At 39.5% G+C, this 23,726-nt stretch overlaps 2 protein-coding genes across 2 annotated transcripts; both read right to left on the minus strand.

Moving 5' to 3' along the window:
* Nucleotides 1-2,663: 2,663 nt before the first annotated feature.
* Nucleotides 2,664-5,703, minus strand: LOC104446263 (glyoxylate/hydroxypyruvate reductase HPR3). Its single transcript, XM_010060141.3, has 2 exons — nt 5,218-5,703; nt 2,664-3,188 (listed from the first exon to the last, which is right to left on the minus strand). Exons 1-2 carry the CDS (start codon nt 5,701-5,703, stop codon nt 2,664-2,666), a joined length of 1,011 nt encoding a protein of 336 aa, XP_010058443.2.
* Nucleotides 5,704-7,570: 1,867 nt separating this feature from the next.
* Nucleotides 7,571-14,949, minus strand: LOC104444306 (synaptotagmin-5). The gene is made up of 13 exons (XM_039313181.1): nt 14,807-14,949; nt 14,380-14,776; nt 13,697-13,798; nt 13,208-13,258; nt 12,406-12,526; nt 11,989-12,110; nt 11,735-11,833; nt 11,401-11,481; nt 11,233-11,318; nt 10,014-10,239; nt 9,579-9,743; nt 7,979-8,433; nt 7,571-7,881 (listed from the first exon to the last, which is right to left on the minus strand). Exons 2-12 carry the CDS (start codon nt 14,482-14,484, stop codon nt 8,035-8,037), a joined length of 1,557 nt encoding a protein of 518 aa, XP_039169115.1. The 5' UTR covers nt 14,485-14,776; nt 14,807-14,949; the 3' UTR covers nt 7,571-7,881; nt 7,979-8,034.
* Nucleotides 14,950-23,726: the final 8,777 nt, after the last annotated feature.

Here is a 23,726-nt window from a genome sequence, read left to right on the forward strand (position 1 = left end):
GCCCGCTGAATTTTTTTTTTTAACAATTTTAAAAATAATTTTTTTTTTTAACTTTCCTTTTTAGTTTTTGTTGAAAATAAGATAAGAATAAATTTAAGTTTTTAGTTTTTAAATTTAATTTTTTTAAAAATGAATAAAAATTATTAAAAAAATCCACGTGGAAAATAAAAATTATTTAAATGCCACGTCAGCATTTTTAACGGAAAATGCTAACGGCGTCGATTTTAGGACTCATTTGAAACAAAGCTTTGACAAGTTTTAGGACTTAAATGCACTTTTTGCAAGTTTTAGGACTGAAATGCACTTTCGTGACAAGTTGTAGGACTTCGGAACACTTATCCCTAATATCAACTCATAAAAGACCAGATAAATTAGTCTTACTAATCATACTCATCACCATGTTCAATATGATGCATTATGCCTTTCGACTAAATCTTTTTGTCAGAATTTTCAGGTATAGTAATTAAATTACCATCCTAGACCAAGTATTTGACAAATGACCCTTTAAGCTATTTTGCATTGTCATACTTGCCAAAATACTCATGGCCACTACTTAAAATTTGAAGCAGTAAAAACCTCAATAATAATGAAGTTATTAATTACAGAAAATGTGACTGAAAACCAAACAATGTATATAATTAGCATCATGTGAGCACTGTGTAACTTGACATACAAGTATACATCCAGAGAGTTACACGCAAATCATATAATCACCTTTGGGCAGAATACATGACATGCAGTTGTACACTCCCCACATGATAGCGGTTATGAGAATATATTTCAATTCTTCGTGAATTCATCACCTTTGGGCATACGAATCACTAGAATCAATCACTCCTCCACTACACTATACCATATACATGTGATTTTAATTTTAGTGATAGGGTAGCATATCACCAAAATCACATATCATGCTAATTACATTATTTTATTCATTAATAAAATTAATCATATATATATAAATATATATACAGCGAACCTGAAAGACAGATTCCAATGAGACCATTGATTACAGTAACATAAGAAACTTCTCATAACAGAGAATAAAACATCTCTTATGCACCCCAATTACATATTACCAGAACAACATAAAAAGAATACTGATCTATAATATCTCTCACAAATTAACATCAATAGTAATACATGGTACACCAAATCGACAAGCTTGACAGCTGATCCATTATCACTCATGAGTTCATAAGGCAAAAATGACTCCAAGGCCAACAACTGATTTATTAATCAATTTTAGGTAAAAAATATCATTACTTTAACCAATGGCCTATAAATTGAGTCAAACCACAAAACTAAATATCTAAACTATAACAGTAGATACTATTGCTATGCATAAATATTGTCATATTCCTTAACCATAAAAATATTCAACTTGATAGACATTAACAAGTGACCATATGAGTTCATGTACAATATGCAATAACTTAATCGACATGCATTACCCACATACAACATATATGAGATATGTTAATCAGTATAATCAGTTTGGTCACGAGTTCTTAAGACGTCCATCATTCAAAGATTATTAGCGTGTCAAGGAGTATGCTTGAGCAACAAAAGTTTCATAACCTTTACTGTTTCTCATCAGCTCAATCCGTACAAATTAGGGCAAAACCAATTGCATTCAAGTTCTAGGATTATAGTGGCTCTGATACCACATGTTGGACGCAAATTGCGCAACCCCAAGATCTCCATAACCAGAACAAGAACATGCATAATTGAGTAGAAAGATTAACGCACCTATTTTGGGATCCATCGAACATAAAGCAGAAGCATAAAAAGGATTACCCACATATATCAAGGGGATCAACGCATCAAGTCATTCTCTTCTATTGCCCTCTGTATCACTGGCTCAATGAGGCGGCCCCCCCTCACGTTTAGCGTTAGGTAAACGCCCTTAGGTGAGGATACATGTGAGAATTAGGGTTAGAGGAGATACTTGAGCACTATTTATGAGTTTCCAGCCAAAGGTGCTCTCATTACGGCCGCTCAACTCGGCCCACACTAGCTAGCTCATATTAGACTAATTAAGAAACCTTCTATCTCACCTTAGACTAACCCTGTTTTACGGTAACCGTAAAAACAGTAAATTACAATATCAATTAATTTAGTCTACAATTAGAAAAACTCTTACATGCTCGACTTGGTTCAGATCGATCTGTTTGGAGATCTCATTTTGTGATCGGGCCACAAGAACTCGTACTTTGATTATGATCTTTTGCATGGTATCGTGAGGTTGGAATTTCTACCAAGGTGCTGAATTTGTTCTGCAAATGAAGGGATGCAACATCAAATTAGAAACTAGAGATGGAGGCAATTCTAGAAATTCTTTTGTGGAAACTAGGCCAAGAAAGGAAGCTCTCATATCATGATAGAAAATGAAAGGAAATGGAGGAAATTGCATTTGTAATATCTTTGTATATGTATTACACACATTTATAATGCAAGAAAACTAAACAATAGGAAAAAATATTCAAAATATTGTTTCCTATTGTTCTATCCGAATATCCAATCTTACGGATTAATTGAATCAATTAGCCCATTTAGAATAATCAGAATCAAATCATATCTCCAACACTTCAGGCAAGGCCAACTGAATCTATTTCAATAGTGGTAATATGAGCCCAATATAGACTAACAGAGCGGTCGGTTCACTCATCCAATACAGGAGAAAACAAGGGCTTATTTGAGAAGAAAGCTTCCAAGTTCCCGACGATGAGATCACACAAATTCGATACTGTTTCCGGGGTAAAATCCGCCACATGTGGGGACAATACGACATTATCAAGACCAAGGAGCTCCTCAGGAACATCAGGCTCATTCTCAAACACATCTAACCCGGCGCCTCCGAGCTGTCCCTGGACTAGAAGTTGCACCATTTCCTTCTCATCAATAATCGGTCCACGCCCGATGTTGACAATCACACCTTCCTTCCCCAGAGCTAATAGCACTTCCCTATCGACCATGTGGTGGGTTTGCTCGGTCAGGCCACAACAGATTACGAGGGCATCGCTGTTGGCGGCGAGATCACGAACATTGGAATAGAAGGGGTACGAAATTTGTGGCTTCTTCTCCCTCGAGTTGTATGAAATGGCGCGTCCAAAGGCCTCAACCCTCTTAGCAACTTTCAAGCCAATCCTTCCCAATCCAACAATTCCGACTCTCTTGCCTCCCAGCTGCAAGTGAAATTACCACCACCAGTAGAGAAGATATTATTTACACTTCAGGTATAACTAAGACTATAATATCAAGTCGTATAAAATGAAATGACTAGGGCCATCAAATGAGTGGGTTGAGTAAAAAATAGAGTGACTCATATTTGACTCATTTAACCCGTTTCAGTCCATTTTCATGCAATATAAATTTAATAACCCATAACCGACCCATATCTAGCCCAATTCATATTATCAAAATACATTAATATTTAACTCAATCTAGGTTAATCCACTCCCACCAATTTAATTCACTTTAAACTCTTCACATATATGTTACTTGAATAAAAACTTCACATCAAAATTTAAAAAGTAATTTAAATAATAAAAAATAGTAAATAAAATAAAAAAGTGAAAAACCCTTAACTAAATGTAAAAAGCTTATCTTTTATAATATTTTTTAAAAAATGGTATTGCTAAAACACTTTCGTATAATACAAATTTAATGGACAAATTTAATGATTTTTTTAAATTGAATTTTTAATTATTTTTTAAAAAATAGAAATTTTAATTATTTTTATTTTAAAAATAATTTTTAATTATTTTTTTTTCTTTTTCTTTTCTTTTTCTTCTTCTTCAGTTGATTGCCGGCCACAGGTGAGCTTGAGACTCGCCTATCGTTGGTGAGATCGAGCTCGCCCGACGCCGTCAATGATCTTGCCAAATTCGTTCGATTTTTATAAAAAAAAAACATTTTTATAAAGTTAAAGAGGGAAAGAAAGTGTGAGGCTTGGGTTGGAAACTTGAAATGGATTTTGACCCACTTGATATTTTAGATGGGTCAAAAACGGGTCACAAGTTTTGATCTATATTTGACTCATTTAAATCAGACTCACTTTTTGGATCCAATTTTATTGGGTTTTTAAAAGTTTCTGACTCATATACGACCCATATAGATAAAATACAAGTCCAAAAATGGGTTATAGACCCATTTTAACACCTCTAGGAATGACTTTCTCCTTGAATTATGGAAATAAATGACGAGGTGCCATTCTACGTCTACACCTCCCTAGTGACAGAAATTTACGCAAGCATGAGTTAAGGCAGCCGGTTTAAAGGGCCTTATGTTATGCCGCATTCGTTACTGACCCTACATCGATTGTCCAGGCGTGCTTCGCGGTCAAATCCATCGGCATAGACATATTCAAGAGAAGACACAACATTCGTAATTTCAAATCCATCCCTACAGGATACTTTACACCATGGCTGTAAACATGGAGCGACCCATATTACAACATCTGATAACGAAATCAGTGATGGCACTAGCCAAGCAAGGGAATGCTCAAGACCATATTATTCTGTCGAACAACATAATCAGACCGAACTCATCTTATCCATCGTTATAATTAGACATGCGAACACTAGATGGATTGAAAATTAAAAATTTTAGGAAGTTGAATGTGTTAAGAGTATAACGAAGAAAAATAACTCAATTCAATCTTTCCGCGAAAAATCATTTTATGCATCTAGACATGGTCTTTACACCTTAAATTACTGGTGCTACCCCCCACGAGATGTCCGTGGCCCGTAATAACTAGAAGGTAGACCCTTCGTACCAATCATAGCTTTTTCTCATCAAACATTCCCGCATGATCAGACCAATTGATAGTTGAATAACTTATAAAACACTTCTACATGAAGAAACTAGTGAAAATCATGCTTGTCCTATTCAACGATTCTTTCTCCATGTTAGAATATTTAAATATTCAACTTAAATATTCTAACTCTCCAGAAATCGATCGATACAAAGCACGTCGCACCGTCGTCAAATGATCATGTTTACCTCAAAGAGATCATCAATCTATCTATAGTCTAGAGTCCGAAGCTTTAACATATAAAATTATCGATTACTAAAATTTGTGACTCGTGCACATTCAATTAAAGCTTAATTGTACTTAATTCTCCTCTCAATGATCGCTAAATAGTTATCCAAAAAGCTATTAATGACGGAAATCGTTAGAGACAGATAAGTAGATTGAGCAAGCACCAAAACCTTTGATCCGAGGGCAAATGCTCCCTCACTACTCCACAATCCGCGCCTCACGGACTGGTCGCTCGCCGAGACCTTCCTCAGGACGTCGATCAATAGCCCGACTGCCAAGTCCGCCACCTCCTCCGACTCCGTGTCCCCCGCGCTGGTGACTGCAATCCCTCGCCTCCAACATTCGGCTAGGTTGATGTGGTTGAGGCCCACACTAGCATTGACAACGAGGTGAACCCCCGGGAGCCGACGAAGCATGTCAGCGGTGACGGGAGCCAGGCCAGAGGTGAGGATCGCCTCGACAGAGCGGGCATCGGCGGAGGAGAGGAAGTCGTCGAAGGGGAGCGGCGACTCCCACATTTTGAGGAAGTGGAAGTTGTCGGGGAGGGGGCGGTTGAGGAGGGAGAAATGGTGGGGGTCTCGAAGGAGGAGGATGCATGGTGGGGGACGGCGGTGGAGGGGTAGGGGATGGCTGTAGTTTTGGGGGCAAGAGGCCATGGGAAGTCAAGAGTAGTGATTAAGAGTGTTTGGTTGAATGTAGAGAGGAGAGAAATGTGAGATTTTATAAGACTACTGTGGATTATTTTAAAAGTTTAAACTGTTAAATAAATATGTGGGTTATTATTTAAATATTCTAACATTTTTTTTTCACCCACCAGCTACTCCTTGCTGTCCATTGCCACTAGGGAGGAATTTTTTTTTCATTATTAAAATAATTTATATTTCCGAAATAAAAATTTTGTATCATTATGAAACGTGTATTTTTGTTTAGAAACTCATTTAAGAATAGACATAGAGAAACTTATTTTTATTTCAGAAATTAATTTCCAACCATAATGATTATCATTTGCTTTATGAGCGGTTCAGATAAGCGGGCTGAGCTAAGCTAAGGCTAGATGGTAAGAGCCGGTAGTCTTTACTAGCCCCACCCATGATTAAAACATTCAGAGAAAGTATAAGATTTACCAAAAAATAAAAAAGCGATTACAGAAAGGCCACGTGATATAAAAAGCCAATAAAAGGTAGGCGATCTTAATACTTAAGTGTCGCTTAAGACGGCAAATATAATATATATACATATATATATGTATATATTGAAAGTGGCGGCACTATGCTTCATTGACTTCCGAACTTTGTGGAATATATCTACATATAGCAAGTGGCTGCACCATGCTTCATTGACTTCTGCACTTGGTGAAAAAGAATCTAGAGTATAGATAAAGCGAAAGGCAAGACTTTTCTCGATGACCAGGTTAAAAAAAAGTGCAGGGTCTGAACAGAAAAAGGAGCAAAAGGACATAGTGAGAGGGCAGAGATCTCCTCCTCCCCAAAAAAAAAGACGTTTGCTTATCGAGAGAGAGAAAGAAGTGACTTCATTCATATATTATAAATGAATAAGATCTTAATTGACCAACATATATAGAGAAGTGACTTTATTCATATATTATAAAATGAATAAGATATTAATTTGATTAACATATAAAAGATGCACATAAAAAAAGAGTAAAGTGTCAACTCGTGTATTCAATTCACTCAATAATAAAAAAAACCGATTCAACTTACGACACCAGATCGGTTACTATATCATTAAGTGCAAAACAGTCCCTCTCACCATTTCGAGCTAGCAAATCACTTCACGGGTCCGGGAATATCCACTTCCCGCGGTCCCAAAGATACCTTGAAGCATTCAAATTTAGCAATCGAAAAAGAGAACAAAAAAAAAAAAGGCGGCTTGCGGTGTGCTCGTTCAACGAGGCTGCCTTTCTCGAGCGAAGCATTGCGTGAGAGAGATCCCCCCTTTCTCCTTATGAATGTCAAAAAAAAAAAAGAAAGTAAAAGAGAGGAAAATCAAGGGTTTTCAATTTTTTATACTAATTGTCAGAGTTGCAGGGATTTGGCCTCCCTCCTTTCTCGGATTCAATTCACTAGCACGCAAATCGCAAAGTTATATCGGTAAAGGATGGGTTTGTTTCGCCAGAAAAAGAAAAAAAAAATTGACGGAGGAAAGTATTTTTAGTGTAAATCATTTTTGAATTACAATGATCAAGATTTTCGATTATCTGATGATTTATTCAGTTATAATATTCAGATTTCACTTTCAAGAAGTCACTTTTTATATTATAATTATAATTTATTCTCATGTAAGATGCTAAGATGATAGAGGAACGGGGAGATATTTTTTATATATGAAGTATAAATTTTATATTTTTATATTATTGAAAATAATGCAATCCAAAAAAGATGCAAAAGAGAGACGAAAATAGGAATAAATTTTATGTTTTCTAGGATGGAGAACTTGTTTTCTTCAACTTAAGTATGGTCCTTTTTTTTTTATCCTAATCTTTTTTTTTTTACTGTCTATGCCTTTTTCAGCTAACAAAATTTGATAAATTTTGGAAAATCATCTCACAAATTTATATTTTACAGAACAAACACACCCTAAATAAATGTGACATCACACCTGCGTCACAATGACACAATTCAGCAAGCCAGCAAGCGGCCGGCTCGGAACATCCTCCATGAAAACAAGGGTATCGTGGAAAACATTGCAGCAGCTAGCAGCAAGTGAGCAAAGCAGCATATTGTCCAGTCATGGATAAAACTCACGTACATGCGGTATAAGCAAAGCCCTGATACCAAGGGCGAGAACCAAAACTACCCCCTCCATCCATTCACCTGCACGATTCATCACAAGAGAAACGAAAAATTGAAGATGGTTCCCTTTTCACTTCAATAACATAGCAACAGAGCAAGAAGCAAAGCTCGAACTGACCATTGATTTGCAAAAGCCGCCACATGAAATCACATTCTTCGGTGGCAGCCCTATGGTTATTGCGGGGGCAGAGAACCGCCGTGTTCTGGAGTACTATTCACTGGGGTCGAGCTGTCATGCCTCCTGCTCGAGCCCGAGAACGAGCTTGAGTGTCCCGTAAGGCTTCGCCCCATGAACTTGCCTGCTTTGCTTAGGCCACTTCCGACGGCTCCTAGTCCACTCCCAACGAGCCCCGCTCCAGCACCAATGCCGCTCCCAACGAGTCCAACTCCAGCACCAATGCCAGTACCGACCATCCCCACCCCGGATCCAACAAAGGATGCTGCTCCATCAAGCGCATCCATTGCACTTCCAATGACTCCATCCTCTTTCAGCTTCTTTCTTGCTTCCAAGATCTGCTTCTCTTCTTCTAGAGCTGCTAACTGTTCCTCCTTGTTGAATTCGTGATATAAAACCTGAAAGTCCGAACCGGCATAAAAGAGAAGATTAAAAGTCAAATACAACTCAACGTTACCTTCAAGAAGGGTTATGCAAGAAATTATGGCTTCAGCATCAATTGAAAAAAGAGAAAAAGAGAAACATCTTAAAGCACCAACAAATGGAAAAACTCAATAGATGACAACAAATAAAAATAAGCACTAGAGCTTCCACTTCTATGCTCTGATGGATGCAGAAACTTTATACAGTGGGAAAGTTCACCAAATAGAAATTTAAAAGGAAATTTTAGGTCTACCACAAGTGGAAAAAAGAAATTTGCACTTTCATTGTTGGATGAGTAGCATGTGTATATGATATTAAGGAGGTGAATGATAACCATTATGTTCCAGAAATAAGTTATGGAAGAGAAATATATTTTTCTATTTCTATCTCTAGAAGAATTTCTACGAAAAAAATAACCGTTTGATAACGATACAATTTTTTTTTTTTTTTTCGACAGCGGTGGACCGGCGGCGCGACCATCAGCAGCTATTGCCGTCGCCGGCCATCAGCCGCTAACGGACGGTGGTCGATGGTGATGGATGAAAGACTGGTTGACAAACGATGAGAAGAATTTTTATTTCTCAGAAATAGAGAAGTAAAAAATTTATATTTCTGATTTCTATTCCAAACCTATTTCTAGAACAAGAATTTATTTCAGAAATAGAAAAATGGAATAGGTTAATCAGATGGATTTCTATTCCAGAAATAAGTCTGGAATAGAAAAATTGTTTCTGGAACAGAAATTACAATTTGTCATGCACCCCCTAATTGTCTTGTTGTAATTATGTTCGACATTAGCAGTGGCTCTAATAAAAACTTGATCTTTTGTGCTTGAAAATTACATTTTCAAGCAATATTGAAAAGATTTTATTGATGTATAGAAATTAAATCTTTACTTATCTGCTGCAATTCTTAAACATGGTGGCAAGATGGAAATACTAGTGAGTAATAACCTTGATTAAGTTTTTGTTTTCAGAAATTTTCTATGGCACGATACGAAATTCTCTTGAAAACATAAAATAAATACATGCTCCTTACAAAAATCAGTGGGGGATCTAGACCCATCCCTGTTTCGTGCTGAAGTATCTTTATAGCTGAATTCATAAGATACAAACATTACCTTGAGGGTAACAGTCCCCCTGTCCTTCTTGTCTATGGTTTTCAGCATATCAAGTAATGGAAGCAATCTCAAATTGACCTCTGTCTCAGTCTCAGCTTCCAGCCCAATCAAGGGCAATTTTACAATTCCCAACCGTTTGTCTTGGCCAATGTCCTCATCAAGAACCTGTTTGGGGAATCCGTGAGCACAATAAGATTTGTGTCTCCACGTCTGCATCTATCTATGGATCTGAAACAGGTTCCTCAACATAACAGTGAGCCAAAAATTGGTTCACTAGCTATGATTCCATGTTTATTAGCAAGCAAGCCACCACCTAGTGCTATTTAAGAAGGAAAAACGATCTTTTTGATAAATTTCTAGCAAACGTAAAAGTCTCTGAAAAAGGAGAGAATATGAACTGAAAACCAAAAAGAGACTAAGAAAACAATTCAGAACCTCAATGATTAGTGACTGCGTCTCCTTGTCTTCAACAATCAGATTGAAAGTTTGATCCCAAACTGGATTCAGGTTGTCATCAATAACCTGTGTTTTAAACTTGAAAAGAGGCCGGATGTGAACAACTGCGTACGGGTCAGATGTTCCAATCATCTCCATGTTCTTCAAATCATTTGCTTTAACTACCGTTAATCTAAGCCTGCCCTGTGGCTTCAGTTCTAATTCACTGCATCATAAAAAGGGCAATGTTCAAACCAGGATATCTAAGAAAACAAATGTAGCAGACAGAGTAGCATCAAATCAATTCTAACTTATTTAGAGTTTTTTTCCCTAATAGGATGTTGTCATGAAGAAACTAGAGTACGGAAAAGAGAACTTTGCCTCGTGCAGCATAATAAACAAAACTTTATAATGAAATCATTTAATTTTAATAAGAAATTTGTAGGGTTTGGCCACGTTTTAACTTCCACATAACATCAAACCACAGCCATCGACTCAACCAAGTAACACTGTTGAGTAACCAAGACTACCAAGATGAAAAGAAAAACCTTGCAGCCACAAAGTATAACATTAAGCATCAAAACAAGACCAAAGAGCATTAATCTGTACACATCTAAGGAGCAAATCAGTGAAAAGTATCTTCAAGAAAACAAATGCTGGAGATAGAAAAGGCTAGTGATAATTTGTCTTTTATAAGCAAAATGCACAAGCTACTACAGTCACTTATTCCTCCGAAATCAGCATCCAGTGAGGACAAACTCAGGCTAAATGGCATCTATCATGTGATATAGCAATTTCTAATTCACTCAATTGCCCTGTAAATGTATGTCAATAACATAGCTAAAATATCACAACCCCCCATGAACGGTCATAACAGCTAATACTAGTGTCTGATATGATGCACATTATCTTCAGCTTTGATATGTAGACAGCCCTTTTTTCTCTTTTGATAAACTGATATGTAAAATGCTTCATTGAAGAATTCCTCACACAAAGAGGACGGAATACACTGCAAAAAGGAAAGAGTTAGGTCTCTCTTCACTCATCAAAAAATGTTACAACCTCATAAAATTAAAAATTTATTCATCAGCATGTAACCTCTCTCCTGTAATTTAAAAGTCAGTCAAATGTAACAGTAAGCCATCTGATCAAATTTTAAGTAAATATATATACTCTCAATCTAAAGACCAAAATGAGAAGGCAGGTATAGCTATTTTACCTTGTATCTACAGGTATACCACCTAGCGGAACAACAATCCTGTGGGGCCATTGAAGTGTATCTGTCACAATGGAATTCACCGTATCCTACCATTTGCATGATATTACCAGAAGTCAACCTTTGAGAAAAATCAATAGCAATTTAGAGTTCTCTTGTGACAAAACTCACATCTATCATGTCTGAAAGTCCAGGAATGGCTGTCAGGCTTCCACCAACTGCTTTCAGGGTATAATCGATTTTCGGCTCTGGCTGGTAAGTTGCACAGAATAGTTAGTGACTTTGACAAATAATTACTAGCAAAGTCTTTCTATACAAAATGAACAGTTCCCTCCAATGTAGATATTATTAATGCCCAGTACACTAACATGAAGGGAAAATTAAGAAAGGGGAACAAACAACATATAAAGTAAAGGAATAATGTTTCACCAAAACCAACTATTCCAATAGACACCAACTTTAATGAATACTCGAAATAATGGATATTTTCAAGGAAGATATGTACCTCAGAAAGTAGGGCAGCAACAACAGCAGAAATACATGGGATCTCATCAGCCAATTGGAAGATAACACGAACAACAGTGAAAACTTGAAGATCCTTTAACTGGAGCAATCAGTATTTTCCCAAATTAATTGTACTGAACCAATTCTTTTTCAGAAATTAAGAGCTGTGAGGAAGAATTGACAGCACAAAATGACAGAAAATACTGTCACTAAAGTATTATTATCATTAGATAACAATAATCACGCCACACCAACCTGAATGGGTATTGATGCTCCAAGTGCAGTTTGTACTTGTAAGACAATGCTGGGATCTCCTCCCCATCGAAAGTCAATATCCATAGTAATTTGACCTTCTTTAAGTCTCTGAATGCGTATACCTACATTTTTTCAATTTACAAGTAAAAGAAAAGTGTGCAATAATGCACCCCAAAAAGAACATATACAAGGAAATGAAGATAAGGAATTACAAGAAATTACAATCAACATGAATTACTAATATCTCATACAATTATATAGGCTATGTCATAAATTTTATAATGACCAGGAGCTGAATCTCCACACATTATGCACAAGAAATTATCATAGCTGCAGCTTTATGTCATGGCTGAGAGCAGCAAACCTAAGTAAATAAAAAGTACAGAGAAAGGACACCATATATTTGTTGATTCATACCTTCTATTTTTGGTGCCACGGTTCCAAGAGACAGCTTGCTGAACTTCAGTGAAGTTATTCCTGGAGGTCGATACTCTTCCAATAATGGTTCAACAGATTCCTTAATCACTGCTGTTGCAGCCTAAGAACAAAGACAAGAATTTCTAATAAAGAACTTGTAAAATTAGGCTGTGAAATAATCACTCAGCTATTCTCTGTTATCGACCCCTTGCCCTCAATTCAGGGGTCAGTTCCCTCCCATATCATTCTCCCCCTCTTCTAGTAGGATTAATCCTTCGAAAGGCAAAATATGCACAACATGCATACCAAACCTATTTAGAAATCAATTCCAATATTGTGCAGTCATGATTCAAACTGTTTATTGAGCAAACAATCTAGATCTGGATTCAAGGTTAAAAAATGAAGCTTCAGTCAGAGAAAATTGTGAATTACAACATATAACTAATCTGCAAGGGGACAGACGCCATCAGAAGCATGCTGATAGGGAGTTTTTGATGGCTTATAAGTAAAACTTTCTGTCTTGACAACATATCTAAGAATCAGTAAATAAGGGGAGAAAAAGGAAAAAACAACCACTGTGAGAAAACATAAGCAAACAGTTTACACACTCAAACCAAGCTGGCTTTGTTCTTGTCACTGGCTGACAAAGGTTGCATTGATAAAGATCATATTGACTGTTAAAGCATCTCAGGCTTGTGCTGCAAAGTAACAACTCCAAAAATCGTATTTACCAGGAATGGACAGAGAATGAAGGTTTTAGTAACTTTCATATCAGTGAAGGCAAAGAAATAAAGCACATTACCTCTGCAACATATGGCCACAGTTTGCTGAGTTGCTTGTTTAGCCATTTAGCCTATTAAAAAGAAGGCAGATGCACCATATTATAATGGAGAGCCAAGTATAAAAAAGAGCAAGAATATTGAATGAGTTTGCTTCTCTACAAATACCATATTGAAGAGGTTCAATTCAGATTCAGAGCTATATATTCCTAGCAGTAACAAGTAACTTCATCAACATTCGCAAATCTAAACAAATATGTACTTATCCACCAGGGCATTGACTAGCCAAGCATTGCATAATTGTTCAACTGGTAACTACGAATGTGTTCGAAATGTTCCAAAAGTTTTTCTCCGGTCACCATCTTCTACATGATTATGTGATAATAACATATGTAGACATAGGTAACAGAAAGAACCAACAGAGGAATCTGTGGATTAATGTAAAGAAAGAATTACATACATTTTGTCAAGTTGAAGAACAATGTGGAGATGCGTGAGAAGTGAAAACCAACCTGCTCAAATTCTGGAAAAGATATCCATTCAGGAAAGTTATCACCGCAAATCTTCTTTAAGTCATTTCGATCAAGACAACCCAGTAGTTTGATATCCATAGCCTGTGAAAGAAAGAACAGTAAAGCACAATCAATAACTAAGAAAAATCTGGCTTAATCAATAAAAAAAGGCATAGTCAGCGAAGCTTCAGCATCTATCACAAATGGTGATGCACTTTGGCATAAATTAAATAGTAGAATGCCACAATGCACCAACAGCTGAAGCTTGTGGAAGACTGCAATTTTCCTGTGCTTGATATCCAGGCAAATCAGGTGATTGATTCTATTTTCCGATGCGTGACATCGCGAGGAACTGCGAATTTAGTAGCCCATGAATACTTTTGCTTCAGATTATCACTTAGGATTCGGCAAAAGCTGTGTAGGACGTATCAATTGCGCACAACACTGCCCCTCAATCTCGATATTCCATACTTAAAACTACATTCTTATTCCAACTTCCGTCTAGCATTTCATTAAGTTCAACAAAGCAAGCATTAATGGACTGCCAACTCTGACGTGCTCAAACCGTCATCGAATCAGTCACTGACAAAACAAAAATCCAACTTCCATCTCGCATTCCAAATCAAGTCCAACAAAGCAACGCATCGAGTCGACGGCCGCGATAAAAATCTGGCGGCGCTTACCTTGGCAATGCGCTTGGCGCTGCGGCGCCGCATCACGTAACTCCATCCGAACATCAGCGCGACGCCGACCACGGTCCCCATGAAAACTCCCGACGTCAGTCCCATTCTCCCTCGCTCTCGAACCAAAAAAGATCTCCTCTCCTCACCGCCAACTTCCCCAAGAAACCGCCGCTTCCACCGCCGCCGCCGCGAGAAGCTAATCAACTGAAACCGACTGAAAGCACCGATGATCGGAGCAGCAGCGACTTGGATTGGATTGACGAGAGAGGAATCCGCACAGCGAAAAGGAAGAAAGGAGGAGCAGAGAAAATGAAGCGATGGCTTCTTCGTCACTCCTCTGCGGGCTCCTCCGCTCCTCGGCTCGCGCCACCAAGACGAACGGATCGAGGCCTCCCGCCTTGCGCTCGCGCGCTCGCTCCGCCGCCGCCGCTCGCGGCGAGCTCCGATCGGTTCCGGCCGCCGGAGTGGCTCTCGGAGGCGGAGGAGGAGACCGGCCGGACGAAGGGAATGCGAAATCGCGGTGGTGAAGATGACGAGGAGGGAAAAGGAGCGATGCGCAGATGGAGAAAGCAATGTGCAGGGGAGTGTTTTTCTTCTCACGCAAAATTAATTAATTATTTATCGGGATTAAAATAATTAATCTTCTCTTTTTCTTTTCTGGGGGAGTTCGTATCGTGAGACCGAGACGGAAGGAATTTCCTTTTGGGTTTATTAATTAATTATTCATTATTATTAGTATAAGAAACTATTTTGTGCAGTAAAGTCAGTTACGTATGTGGCTCATGGGGAAGAACCGTGTGTGGGCCCGCGAATATGGCCGTTCGTTTCAAATCCAACGAACTCTACCGACGACGCGTTTTTTTTTTTTTAAAATGCTTTTGCTTTTTCTTTTTTTTTAAGTCTGTCTGGGATTACTTTTTATCTTTTATTGTTTAATTTTTTAAATATTTTTCAGATTTGATGGTATATTGCATCATTTTTTTTTTAATCCGGGCTAATACTATAAAAAAATCCAAACCGGTACATCCGTGCCACATTTATCTAAAATTAAATTTTTGTATCATAAAAGCTCTTAAACTATGCATCACATTTACTCTAGTGTAAATTTTGAACAAAATTGATATGCCATTTTACCATTAATTGCAATGTATTTTATTTTTGGTAAATTGAAGTACATTTTCTTCTTGTTTGCATTTTTTCTTTTTGGGCATGTTTCTTGTTTGCATATTGACTATATTAAGGAAATAAATTTGCGTGGAATTACTTTTAGTTTTTTTTTTTTGTTTTAGATTCGCTGATGCATTGCACAATGCCCTTTTTCTTTACTTTTTTTTTTGAGCAGTCGTGACTTTTACGGTATAACTGTTGTATAATAATTTTGGAAAAAACTGAATAGCCATTCAAATTTTGAGATAAAAGAAAAAAAAATTGTTTTGAACTTATTATAAGGCCAAAAATATGTGAAGGCGACTCTTCCCCAATGGGCGAAACGACGGGACGTCATGCCTCTGCCGACATTCTTTTCCGATGTTAAGGAAACGACAGGTCCACGGGGGCAAAACGACGAGGTTCACAAGTCACGTCCAAACGACGGCAAAGATCCAAGAAGGCGAAAACCGTCCTTGTCTTGACTTCGAATCCATCACAAGAGAGCTCCATATGGGACACGAGAAGAGGGTGCTACGAATGAAAGGGCAGTCAATCACAATGCCAATGCTCTCTGTCTCTGATATTTGCTTGGTTTCGGGCTGTTTTATGGCTCCGGGGTGATTTAGGGCGCGTCGGGGAGAAGTTCTTGGGGGTGAAAGTGCATAATGTAAATAATGTTTGGTAAAAGTGTGATCGAAAAGTGCATTGAGAATGATTTAAATTTTATTTGAAAAAAAAATTATTGTGAAGGATTTTAAGAAGAAAAGGAGAAATTTGAAGCTTAATAGTGACAGTACTCACCCGCGGTGCTTGGACATTGGTGAGCTAGATCAAGGCACTAGGGGCATTTGCTGAGGTTGCGCGACCTTAGGCAAGGGATGCCGTCAGATTTGACCTCGCCGCCATCACGTGTTAGTGAGAGTAAAATTGAAATTTTGAAAGCTTATAAAGGGCAAAGCTGGAAATGCATGAACATTTTGGAAATGCTCAAAGTTAAAGTAGGGTAGGATTTGTATTAAGAAAAAAGGCTTTGAAAGACTAAGGAAATGCAATACATCTCCCAAAATTATATATCCAATACTTTTAACAATTGCTCAAGGGCCTTTAGAAGCCCAACCGAGAATGATCAATACCATGTGAATGCCGGGAAAGCGTTGCAGCTCTTGCCCGTGATACTCAGAACAAAGGTTATAACTATCACCTCAAATTGATCGACATCGAACAACCTTTGCGTGGCCAAGCAGCCTATGTGGGCCATCCTGCTGATGGCTTGCACATGTTGTCTGCAGTGCATCGAGCAACTTCTTCGGGATCAAGGTTGCATTTCGCATTTTTCTCACTCTAAAGTCTCTTGAGCGAATGTTAGGGCATTTTGTAAATTTTTTTAGGCCACTTAAAAAAGTCAGCATTGGCAAAGTAAAGCTCTTGGACCTTTGGAGTTTTCAAAAGCCATCTCAAGGGGATTAATGACAGCGGTGTGAGTCGACCTGGGGTCACATAGGGTTGGGCAACCTGAGTTTCCTAGATCTGGCCATCCAAAGGTTGGTGCGACCTTGGCACTCTTCATCAAGGGTTGCGACCTCATCAACAGCGTAGCACCTGAGCTTCACCTAAGGTGTTGTGTCCCATTGCTTCTTTGTTGACCCTCTCTTTTTACTTTTTACTTTTTACTTTTAAAAAAAAAAAAATTGTACCTCAAAGTTGCTTTCCTAAAATATACGCAAAAACTTAAATATCCAAACTCTATTTGCTATCAGCATGTTAGATGAAGGCGTGGAAAATTAAATTGTTAGATGAATGCGTGATTTATTACTTAAATATTCTAACACATCAAATAACCACGAGTATCTTTGAGAAAATGCAAACACCCTAATTGTCCTAACAATATAGGAGGCCTCGATACCAACTTCTGTACATTAGGCTCCATTTACGAAATGGAAACGACTAACTCCTAGATTTGGTCTTTGTTATTTTGTTCATCCAAGTGGGAAAATCAATTAATGTCACCTTCAGCTAGAACTGCCTGAATCCTAAGCCTATCCATCTCCCCCCCTCTCTTTCTCTCTCTTCAAACCTTAAGAGCCATACATAGACTTTCTTTTATAGAACTGCAACACTCGATATGAGTTAGATAAATATTTCAAATAGAGGTGCAAGGGAATCAAGTTACTTGTGACCTACTTCAGCTCTGTTCATTTATTTAATTGAATTCAGCTAGCATTTTTTCAGGTTCAAATGAATTGAATACTTCACTGAATCAAGCTTGAACTTGAGTAACAATCGACTCAAATAGCTCATCAACATTAAAATATTGGAGTATCTACATTTACTTTATCTTCCGGCTTAATTTAAATTTGTTGACTTAATTTATCACGAGATAGTTTGATAAAAAAGATTCGTTTTTTCTAAGAGATATAACATGTTGTGTTTTGGTGATAGGACGGAATAACATCCTCAAGCTTGGGGACAAGCCTTACCTGGCCCCCTCTCCGAGTTACGCAGTCCCCCAAAAAAAATACCTTGAAGCTAGGACAATCACAATCATAGTCATTTCTTCACCAGATACTGCTAGGGGCATTCCTAATCATGAATAGGTTTTGCCTAGCAGAGGGACTCCTGGCACAAGTGGAGGAACCTAAAGAGAGTCCGTGCTTTGAAAATGTTCGCAGCACTCGACGAAGGGCGGGCCCTATGCCACGAGGAGGTGGATGAGCTCATGATATTCGTCCGCATGGGCTGCGATTGATACTAAGAGATCGATGGAGTGAAGGCAGCAATCGTGACGGTGCTCAATTCAATCTTGAGCATGCTCTTCTCAGCCGACCTCGCGTGCCATGGCAATGCGGGCTCATGCAGCAGTTCATGGACTCGGGGATCATGGAAAAAGCAGGGAAGCCGACTACGAGCTTTTATCTTGACAGGAGTGTGCCGAAGGATCTCGGGTTACTTTAAGAGAGTTCTTGCGATTCTCAATCAAAATCATATAGAGAGGATCAAATCGAGGGTGTCGGCAATCGCTTGCACACCAAGCAAGGACATGCTAGATTCTCTTATTATTTTGAAAGAGAGCTCATTGCCGGTAGATACTTTAGTCTTAATGTGTTAATTCTTGGCTTTTAGCACGCTATGGGTGTAGCGTGGTCTCAGTGTATACACCCCATTCGCCAGGGTTTGCTCATAGGGAGGTCGACACGAGAACAAGCACCTTGGAATGAGCGATGTCGGAGCTGTTACCCAATCCGGCCAAGATGGCGAGAGCCCACCAAGAGCTTGAAAAAGTAGCAAGGAAGCCACACTACAAGAATCCAACGTTCTAGAACTCCCTTACTTGCAAGTTATGGTCAAGGACACTATTTGGACGCCGGTCTCATTCTTGCTCCCACACCAAAGCTGAGGTCAACATTGAAGTGAGCAGCTTCAGAGGATGAGTGAGGAATGCCAAATTGCTAGCCATTGTCGGGGCGATGTAGCGGGTCCCGAGTGCGTGGATTAGCCTAGATTGTGCTATGCCCGAGAGGTTCTTAGGCCATGAGACTGATGTCAAGGGACAGGATTTTGAGATTGTTCCGTTTGGGACCCAATAAAGGATAAGATCGGCCGTGGCTCACAGGATCATGCCCTTCGACATCAAAAAGAAGGAAAGGAAAAGAAGAGAAAAGCTCGATACTGTCAAGAATTCCTAACTATTGCATGGGAACGGGTTAATTTTCAAAGTATTTTTCCTTTCTAATATATTTCTATTGGAGCTTCTCTCATTCCTTTTATTGAGGATAATGATGCGAATTGAGTTGTAATGAGTTCGAATATACAATGCCAAGCAGTTCCACTTTCTCGGTCCGAGAAGTGCATTGTTGGAATTGGATTGGAAGCAGCAGAAAAATGATGCGATGGCTTCTTCATCACTCGACTGCGGACTCCTCTGCTCCTCGGCTCGCGTGAACGAAACGAAACGAATCGAGGTCTTCCTGCCTTCTCTGTGCTCTATCCACCGCTGCTCGTGAAGCTCCTGTCGGTTCTCTCTGCCGGAGTAGTTTGGAGACGGAGGGAGACTGACCGGACGGGGAATGCGAATCGCGGTGGTGAAGATGACGAGGGAAAAAAGGGCGATGCGGCGCAGATGGAGAAAGCAAGACGCCGGAGGAATGTTATTCTTCTCACGCAAAATTAATTAATTATTTATCGGGACTAAATAATTAATCTTTTTTGCTTTTTGGTGGGGGGCAGTTCGTTTCGTGAGACGGGAGACATTTCTTTTTGGGTTATTAATTATTTATTATTATTACAAGTAACTATTTCGTGCACTAAAGTCAGTTACGTGCCTAGGCTCATGCGAAGAACCGTGGGTGGGCCCCATGAATATGGCCGTTTGTTTTCAAATCCGACCAACTCTACCGATGAGCGATTTTTTTTTAAATACTTTTTCTTTTTCTTTTTTAAGTCTGCTGGATTTATTTTTAATCTTTTCTCTTTTTTAAGATTTGGTGGTGGATAGCATCATTTTTTTTTTTTTTTAACTCTTGTGAATACCATAAAAAAAACTCAAATTATGCCACATTTATCATAAATAAATTTTTGTGTCACAAAATTTCTTAAACTGATGCATCACATTTACTCTAAAGTAAATTTTGACCAAAATCAATCTTGACACATTTATCATTAATTGAAATACTTTTTTTCTTTTTATGGTAAATTGAAGTACATTTTTTCTCGTTTGCCTTTTTGTTTTTTTTTTTTGGTATGCTTCTTGTTTGCACATTGACTTGTCAGGAATTACTTTAAAATTTTATGTTTTAGTTTTTAGTTTTTATTTTTTTTAGATTCGTCGATGAATTGCACAATGCCCTCTTTTTTAAATCTTGAGCAATTTAGACTTTCACAGTATAACTGTTGTATAATAATTTTGGAAAAACTGAATAGTACTTCAAATTTTGAGATGAAAGAAGAAAAAACTGTTTTTAACTTCTTATAAGGCCAAAAATAAATAAAGCCGACCCTCCATTTACGGGTGAAACGACGAGCCGTCGTGCCAGTTCCGACCTTGTTTTCCGATGTTAAGGAAACGACAAGTCCGAGGGAGCAAAACGACGAGGTTCGCAAGTCACGTCCAAACGACGGCAAAGATCCAAAGAGGCGAAAGAACCGTCTTTGTTCGACTTTGAATCCATCAAAACAAGACAGCTCCGTACGGGACACGACAAGAGAGAGTGCTCTCAGATGAAACGGGAGTCGGTTACAATGCCAATGTTTTCATCCTATAATAACATGCTCTTGCTTGGTTTTGGGCTGTCTCTCGGTTCCTCGGCAACTTAGGGTGTGCCGGGAAAGCTTTTGGGAAAAGTACTTTCAGATTAAAAAAGAGTTTTCGATATGCAAATATTGCTTGGTAAAGTGTGATTGGAAAGTGTAGTGGAAATGATTTAAATATTATTTGGAAAGAAAAAAAGAAAATTCAAACTCAACAGTAGTGTGGCTCATCAGTAGCAGCCGGATCTTGGTGAGCTAGATTAGGCATCAACAGCTCTTGTTGAGGTCACATGACCTTACGTGAAGGATGTGGTTGGAGACCTTGCCACAATCACATATTATTGAGGGTAATATTGGGGTTTCGAAAGCTTAGAGAGGGCAAAGTTAGAAGAAAAAATGCGTTTACACTTTGGAAATGCTCAGAGCTAAAGTTTGGTAGGACTTGCCTCAAGAAAAAAAGGCTGCGGAGGACTTTGGAAATGCAATACATCTCCCTAAATTGTTCATCAAATACTTTAACATTTGCTCAAGGGCTTTTAGAAGCCAATCAAAAACGATCAGGACTAGGTGATTGTCAGGAAAGTGTAACAATTTTTGCCCCGTGACACTACGAACAAGGGTTATAACTATCAACTCGAATCAACCAACGTCGAACAACCTTTGCTATTGCCAAGCGGCCTATCACAAGCCATCCCGTTGATGGCTTGCGCATGCTGTCTGTTGTGCGTCGAGCAATTCATTGGGGTCAAAGTTGCATTTGGCACAACTTTCCCAATTTAAATCTCAAGGGATTAATGACTTTTCTTTCCATCTTTCCATCTTTCCCTCACTAGCCTTTGTTGAGAATAGATCGCGGTTGATCGTAGAGGAGCTGGGAGACTTTAATGTTGGGTTGTGCGATACCTGCGCCACTTTGCTTGAGGTCGAGTGACCTTGGCAGTCTTTTGCCTTGGGTTTCACCACCTCTTGAAGGGCCAAATGGTGGATGTTGCAGAGAACAGGTCATGACATTGGCATGGGTTGGCTTGGGGTAGCCTAAGTCACGCAATCTCCAGCTTCTCAAATCTAGCCCTTCAAAGGTCGACGCAACCTTATCGGCTTATCATCGAGGCCGCAACCTCATCAACGAGACATCGCCTGAGCTTCGCCTAAGCAGTTACTATGTCCAAGGATTGGATCTTAGCTCCTGTTGCTTCTTTGTTGGCCCTCTCTTTTTTTTTCTTTTCTCTTTTTTTCATTTCAAAGTTGCTTTCAAAAAAGCAAATACACAAAAACTTAATTATCTTAATGAATATTTCAAATAGAAGTGCAAGGGAATCAAGTTACTTATGAGCTACTTAAGCTCTATTCATATATTTACTTAAATTCAGCTCACTTTTTCAAATTCAAGTGAATCGAATACTTAACTAAATCGAGCTCGAACTTGAGTAATGATTGACTCAAATAGCTTGTCAACAAAAACATAGTGGACTATCTGGATTTACTTTATCTTCTGGCTTAATTTAAACATTGCAGCGCATGTACTTTGACTTTTTCAATTTGAAATTTCTGAAACTTCGAAAATACTCAAATGGCCATGTCAATTCACTTGAACTTCCCGACCTGCTGCTATTGCAAGGCCCTCCCGCACTCCCGATCATAATAAACATCCTAAAGCTTGGTGACAAACCCCTCTAGGCACCAGACAAGCTCTTCAAGCTACACGGCCCAATGATGACCTTGAAGCTAGGGCAATCACAATCATAATCATTTATGTAAGAGTTTTTCTGATTTGGGTTACATTTATTGATATTATAATTTATGATTTTACAGGATTAGTCTAATGAAGTGAGATATATGATATTTTAATTAGTTTAATATACTCTAGCTAATGTAGGGCCCGTTGAGCCCGCCACGTAATGAGAGAGGCTTGGCTTAAGACTCTATAAATAGTACTTAAGTCATAATGAACACTTACTAAACATTAAGGCTCCGTTCGTTTCGCGGAAAATAACTTCCGGGAAAATATTTTCCGAAATTTCCGGTGTTCGGATAGCGGAAAACACACGGTCAACGGAAAATATTTTCCGGTCAACAGAAAATTCCTCTTGAATGAGCGGAAAATGTTTTCCTCTTTTGAAAAGAGGAAAACATTTTCCGCAGCTCTCACACAAGCTCTGGTGCTCCCGCTGCTCTTTCCTCCCTTCATGTTCTCGTTCTCTCTCTCTCTCTCTCTTTCTTGCTCTCCCTACAGAGGAGGCTTCGACGACGTCCTTCCCGGGATCAGCCTCCGCCCTCCCCGGCCGCTCCTCCGCTCCTGCCCACCTGCTCCAGCCGGGAAGCCATCGCCGCGCTCCGCTTCCCCCGGCGGCTCGAAGCCGCTCGGGAGGATCCAACTCAAGAGGGAGTACCGCGGAGGCACCGGGAGGCTCGCGGGAGCCCGCCGTCCGAGCCGGCCACTCGTCGTGCGGCCACGAGCCGTGAGCTCATCGGATGCGGCGGCGGAGCTCGCGGCTCGCCGGATCCTAACGGCGAGCTCGGGCTCCCGATCCGGGCGAGCTCGAGCTCGTCGCCAGATCTCAGCGCGCTTGGGTGAGATCGGCCGAGCCTCGAGCTCGCCGGATCTGGCGCGGCTCGCGGCTCGCCGGATTCGGAGACGAGCTCGAGTCGCCAGATCCGATGAGCTCGGGTGAGATCGGCCGAGCTCGATCTCACCCGAGCTCGCCGGATCTGGCCACCGGGTCTTGGTCGGCCGCTGGGAGGAAGGAGGTGGCGGTGGCGAAAGCCGCTCGGGAGGAAGGAGGTGGCGGTGGCGAAAGCCGCTCGGGAGGAAGGAGGTGGCGGCGGCGGAAGGAGGAGGAAGGAGGCCACGGCGGACGACGCCGCTCGGGAGGAATTGGGAGGAAGAAGGAGACGGAAGGAGGAAGGAAAAAAAAAAGAAATAATAAATAATAAAAATTTCTATTTTAAAAATA

Source organism: Eucalyptus grandis, chromosome 5, assembly GCF_016545825.1.
Source record: "Eucalyptus grandis isolate ANBG69807.140 chromosome 5, ASM1654582v1, whole genome shotgun sequence".
Lineage (NCBI taxonomy): Eukaryota > Viridiplantae > Streptophyta > Magnoliopsida > Myrtales > Myrtaceae > Eucalyptus > Eucalyptus grandis.